The sequence below is a fragment of the Vipera ursinii genome (assembly GCF_947247035.1).
Source record: "Vipera ursinii genome assembly, chromosome: 3".
Lineage (NCBI taxonomy): Eukaryota > Metazoa > Chordata > Lepidosauria > Squamata > Viperidae > Vipera > Vipera ursinii.
The window spans coordinates 146,165,260-146,171,806 of NC_139516.1; the positions used below are offsets into that span (position 1 = coordinate 146,165,260).

The 6,547-nt window shown below is 43.5% G+C and overlaps 1 protein-coding gene across 1 annotated transcript in view; it reads right to left on the reverse strand.

Moving 5' to 3' along the window:
• The window catches only part of NEDD9 (neural precursor cell expressed, developmentally down-regulated 9), a 65,626-nt gene extending 59,370 nt beyond the window's left edge, over positions 1-6,256 (reverse strand). Inside the window, exon 1 of the mRNA XM_083359936.1 lies at positions 6,042-6,256. Coding sequence (XP_083216062.1) covers positions 6,042-6,053 — 12 coding nt within the window. The 5' untranslated portion in view covers positions 6,054-6,256. The remainder of the gene's footprint in view (positions 1-6,041) is intronic.
• Positions 6,257-6,547: the final 291 nt, after the last annotated feature.

The following is a 6,547-nucleotide window of genomic DNA, read 5'->3' on the forward strand; positions in this document are numbered from 1 at the left end:
TAAATGTCATAATTCTAACAACTGCAATTCTTAGAATACTGTACTGCCTATCTTGAAGTGTGCTGAATTCAGCACAAAATTGTTTGACTACTCCAAGCATATAAACTGGTCAACACCATACATGGTAGCCATATGGTAAGATATATGAAAATATAGTTGTCATTAATTATAGTAATGACAGCTGTTTACAAAAATGGTTCCCACTGTATCAGATGAAAACATCGCATGGAATCAGAATTTAGAAGAACTAGATTTCTGCAGTTGATTAGGAGAATGGAACCAAGCCAGAGTTAGGCCATGTTGCAATAACTAGATTATTTTCATACTGTATCAATGTTATCACGGTCAACTGGATATAGTCCAGTAATTCGAGAAGTTTGATGAAGCTGGTCTTTCAGCAGGATTGATGGACTAATCCTTCTCAGGTCATTCTTTCTAAGGAGTGCATCCACCAAACCATAATATGAAGAAAGAGCAAATTTTCCTTTTGTCCCATTTCTTATATACGAATAGACTTAGCCTATGCCAACAAAATGAGGTATCTACTTATGCTCTGAGACATTACTTTAAGAGCTAAAATATGGTAAGAGCTGAATAGAATCTCCATTTGAAAAGGACGCCAAAGCTCAATGTTAAGGCAGACTATGCTAGTGTTGGGAGGCTCCAGAATTCAGAAAGCAAGCAGAGGTTTTGAATGAATGGCACCTGCTTCTGCTTGAGGGTTTGAATACTGTAAAGAACAGCATGAAGTAGACCTTCCTCTCCCCCACTTCTGCCTTCCTACCATTTTACATCTTTTGGGCCTGCTGAATAATTGGGGAGAAGGGAAGTCATCTTCAATGTTCTTCCGGAAGCCAACTTTTGGGAATTCCTAGTCTCTCTCACCTTGTTACATAGAAAGGAAACATGCAGTCCGTAGGCCTCACACGATGACCCTTTCTAGGATAATGCTGGGTGGTCACTGGCTGATACTAGTCACAAATTGTGGACCATTAAGCCATGCAATGTCCACTCAGTTTTCACCAGGAAAAAAAAACCAAAAAACAAAACTTGAGCACATCCAAAATAACCTTGCAAGAGAAAAGTAAAAAGGAAGAGAATCAGCTCTGCTCGTTTGTGTAACATTATGTTACTGCCCAGTTCTTGCAGCCTCTAACATCCAATTTGAAAAGTGAAAAAAAAAAATAAAACCTCAGGGGTCAGCCAAACAATAATTTTACCCTCATTTGGGACATGTCAACAACATGTCTGAGTAAATGAGCAGCAGTCTGTCCTCTACAAGTCGCAGTAACAGTTCCACTACCTTCCTTCTGTTTTCTTCCTGATGCTTGTCATCAAATAAAGCTCCTGTTTGGAGAAGACCCTGGCCTATTCCTATTGCTCTAACAGAGCTGGGTGGCTTAGATTTAACTACTTTTCAACTCTTCATCTAGGTCAGACATGTCAAACACAAGGCCCGGGGGCCGGATCCGGCCCACGAAGTGGTTTCATGCGACCCGCGAAGCCATCCTGGAAACAGCGAGGGAACGGCCCCCACTGCCTTGGCCCTGGCCCAGAGACCCTCCTTCTGCCAGAGACCCTCAGATCTGTCCCACTCCTGGCCCAGGTCCCCATAGGCACCCTTGATGCGAACTATGTAGAGCTGGCCACGCCCACCCAGTAGGCCATATGCACTCTAGCCACGCCCACCCAGTAGGCCACACCCACCCAGGCCATACCCACCCGGCCCGCTAAGGGCAACCGCAATGCTGATGCGGACCTCAATGAAATTGAGTTTGACACCCCTGATCTAGGTCTAAAGAGTATGTATTGGATTGTGAGAAACAGACCCAGCACTTTATGCAGTACCAAACTACAGACCCACAATGGGCCTTACAATGCTATTGAGTCCCTAGTAGTTGACTAAAGCCACCAATTGTTGGCCCTAGTGCTATGGCTAATTGAAGCCAAATTGCAGGTAGGAAAGGAGGGTTTTTATGATTGCAGCTGCCTGAGGTTCCTCTCAAGAAATGGGAACAGGCACTTTTTAATAAAATTACAGAAAAAAGAGCTAATTACCTTACTCCTAATTATGTTTTTGCAACCCATGGTATTGCAGATGTGTTGGCCCACAGCTCCAACATGCACCAATGGTATGATGGGAGTTATAATCCAGTACCTGTGAATGATGCCAAACTGGGGAAAGTTGTACTAATTTCATGTGAAACTTCAAGGATCTTTCTGTCTAAATTTGCTGGTAATCATACAATAGCTGGTGATAAGTGCAATAGGTGTGCAGTTATTATAATTCTCAAGTGTCTACCAAATGTGCAGTTTGCATGTGCCCGATGAGTTTTGATAAGGCATGGATATATTACTTTTAGGTACTATATTTAACTTGAGGCATGAATCTATATACTACAGGTAGTCCTCAACTTACAACAATTTGTTGAGTGACTGCTCAAAGTTACAACGGCACTGACAAAAGTGACTTACGACCATTTTTCACACTTACGACCTTTGCAGCATCCCCATGATCATATGATCAAAATTCAGACGCTTGACAACTAGTTCATATTTATGGCCGTTGCTGTGCCCCAAGATCACCTTTTGTGACCTTCTGACAAGCAAAAGTCAGCCAGATTCACTTAACAACACTGTTACTAACTTATCATCTGCAGTGATTCACTTAACAACTGTGGCAAGGAAGGTCGTAAAATAGGGCAAAACTCACTTAAAAATGTTTTACTTAAAAAATTTGGGGCCCAATTGTGTTCATAAGTCAAGGACTACCTGTACTAAAACCCTTATATCCATTTGAATATTGTAACCTTCAATTGGGCAAAGCAGCGTAACAAAGGGCAACAATTTTTGAATCAACCTGTCACAAATGGGTTAATTTACAAAATGCATCCAAAATCCAAGACTCACGACTCCTGTTGGATTAAAATTTGGCAAAGTTGTGGCCAGTTCAGAGCTGCCATAGTCAGCTAAAGTCACATGATCTTCATTTCCAAGGCTCCTGCCAACTTTCTATAAGAAAAGTCAATGAGGAAGCAGGAAGTAGGAAGTCACTCCCATTCCCACGCATCTGCCTGCCCATGGTCATTCAGTTTCTCTGTTTACATAAGAATATCCCTGAAACAAGGGGTCATGAGTTGTCTAATTATGATTTATTCTCTTATTTTTGCGTACCCAGGCTCCTCCTCTCATCATAGGCTCCTAGAAGGAACACAAAACTATATCTTGAGAAACACCCCCCCCCCCGCATAAAATAATGTGAACATTTTTTGGCAAAAGGAAGAGCTTTTTAACAAATGTTCTAGATCTGTCAATCTTGATATGCTTCCTTTCCCACATCCTAGTCGATTTTAAGAAAACACGGTTGCAGTAGATGTATTTGCTAAATTCATATGCCAGGTATGCTCCATGGCTGTGCACACATCAGTGCACAAAAGACTACAGTGTCTTCCTAGATCAGTGTTTGTCAAACTTGGCCAATTTTAAGATAGATGGACTTCCAAAATCCAGAATTCCCCAGCTGGCTTTAAGTTGCCAAGTTTGAGAAGGGCTGTCCTAGATTTTACTCAGGTAAATTTTACAGAGTAAATTTTACTCCAGCAACAATCAAACCACAATTTCCTTATTTGTAAATATATATATTGAAGTCTGTGGAATTTCTGAGCAAGCATGTTCAAATCTAAAATAAGTAGTTTGGAAATACAATAAATTATTCTGATTGGAATGAACAGAATTTTAGTAAAGCATTAGATATTCCAGTGAATGAAATTATAGCCTCTTTATTAAAAGGATAACAAATACCATTTATGCAAGGAATTTAGTGTAGAGAAATCATAACGATCATCCCTTGCTCACTTGTCTGATTCCAGATGTCCTGGATTACAATTTCCAACATCCACTATCAAAGCTTGAAATGCCAGAAAGTATAGTCCACCATATCTATAGGCATCAGATTGAAGACGACAGCACTTTGCTCCACTGTTAAGCATTTCTACTTAAAGTAAACAAGCAGTACTGCTTACCAAAATATGATTTTTCATGGGAACTTTTCACAGTCTACGTACATTTCCACAAGACAAGGTGAAGTCCTACCTCCTCTCAAGCTAACAGCTGATTGTTATGTCACAAAAACTATTTTCTTCAGTACCAGGAAACAAAATCCTGATTTATGATTTCAGAAAAGTGAAACACTTATGTTGTTTAGAGTCAAAACTTGAACAGCTCCCAATGCAACCTTTTTATCATTTTTGCTTAGGCAACATTAATACAGGTAGTCCTCGACTTATGACCACAATTGAGCCCAAAATTTCTGTTGTTGAGACATTTGTTAAGTGAGTTTTGCCCATTTTATGACCTTCCTTGCCATAGTTAAATGAATCACTGCAGTTGATTCATTTGTTGTTAAATGAATCTCATTTCTGGTTGTTAAATGAATCTCATTTCCCCATTGACTTTGCTTGTCAGAACGTTGCAAAAGATAATCACATGACCTTTGGGCACAGCAATGGTCATATGTATGAACCAGTTGCCCAGCATCTGAATTTTGATCACATGGGGATGCTTCAAAAGTTGTAACTGTGAAAAACAAACAAGTCACTTTTTTCAGTGCCGTTGTAACTTTGAAGGGTCACTAAATGAACTGTCCTAAATCAAGGATTACCTGTAGATTGTTTCACAAGTAAGCAAAAGATGTTTATAAGTAACTGAATGCAATCAGAATTGCTTCTCTTTTAGCTGTCCATTCAAGACTGATTTACATGGTTTTTATGAGTACTAACCGTTTTGTTTGTCATATTTTTACCTTGCATCTTAGAAGTTAAACATTTGCTATGTTTATGACAAAACAGAGCTAACAGACTTATTTGTAAGTAATAAATTGGCAGCATGATGTAAATCAAGTTCCTTAGTTCAACAGGATTTAGGCTCAGATAAAGGGCACTGCGTGGGACTTACTTAATGCAATGCGCTTGACTCAGAACCATGTCAGATTTTATTCTTAAAAAGAACTTTGCTCCAGGGAAGCAAAAATGATGTAAGTGCCCAGCATTTTGGTATCTCAGGAGCAAACAATTCCCACATTGGAAGCAATAAAAGCAAAAAATAAAATAAAATAAAAGTCTCTCCTCAAAGTCTAGAGCAGCCTTTCTCAGTCAGGCACCAGTATGGCCAGTCTAGAGAAAAGAAGGACTGGGGGTGACAAGATAGCAGTATTCCAGTATTTGAGGGGCTGCCACAAAGAGGAGGGGGTCAACTTATTTTCCAAAGCACCAGAGGGCAGGACAAGAAACAATGGATGGAACCTAATTGAGGAGAGAAAGTAATCTGTTAGTAAGGAGAAACCTCCTAACCGTGAGGACAACTCACCAGTGGAACAGCTTTTGCCTTCAGACGTTGTAGGTAGGGGCTTCATCACTGGAGGTTTTTAAGAAAAGACTGGACAGCCACCTGTCTGAAACGGCGTAGGGTCTCCTGCTTTAAGGAGGTTGGACTAGAGCAGCGTTTCCCAACCTTAGGAACTTGAAGATGCGTGGACTTCAACTCCCAGAATTCCCCAGCCAGCATAGCTGGCTGGGGAATTCTGGGAGTTGAAGTCCACGCATCTTCAAGTTCCTAAAGGTTGGGAAACGCTGGACTAGAGGACCTCTAAAGTCCTTTGCAGCTCTATTCTGAACTGAATTGAATGCCCACGGAGGCGGAGAGCCGAGAACACCCCGCAGGACGCCAGGTCGGGAAAGCTCCGATTCAAAGGCGGGAATAAAGTCGATCTGAAAGATGTCGCGGCCGGAAGGTAGCAACCCACTTCCACCCCGCCTAGTTTTAAATTCCCCCGGGAACCTTCTTTTGACAGACAGACCGCTTGCAGACTGAAGCCGCCTTGGCACCATCCGGGGCGCTCGCTCGGTTCCCTTCCTTCCGAGTTCTTCCGAAGCAACTCGGTATCTCTCTCTCTCTCTCTCTCTTTTTTTTTTTTTGCCACGAGCAGCTGCGAAGTTTCTCACTCCGCGGGTGCACTCAGCCCACCCCCGGCGGTCTCTTCTTACCTTGTACTTCATGCTCGCGGGCGGGAGGGGAAGGGTCTCTGCTCGGCGAAATCCGGTTCGACTTACAGCCGGCGGCTGGCGCGAACCGAGCGCTCCATTGCCCCCCGCCGCCGCCGCCGCCTTTCAGCGCAATGTAAATAAGAGCCTCCGAGCGCCGAGGATGCGCCGCTGGCGTGCCAAAAGAGCGCCTCGCACGCAAACGCCGCCGCCGCCGCCGCCGCCGCCGCTGCGCTCCCAGCCAGTCTGAGCTCATTGTTTTGCTCGCAGCGGGGCAAAACGCTCGGCTCGTTTGCATACCGCCCCGTGATTGGCGAGAAAGCCAGCTGAGCTCAGGAGGACGGAGAGGGGAGGGGCAGGCGACGAGGCGGATGTCGCCCCGCCCTCTTGCTTCTCCCCCTCCCTTCCCCCCCCGCCCACACCGAAGTTTTGCTCCGAAGTCGATCGCTTCGCGGGGAGGGTGGGGGGGGGGAATGTATACAGTTACGTTACGTTTTCAGTGCCCTGGA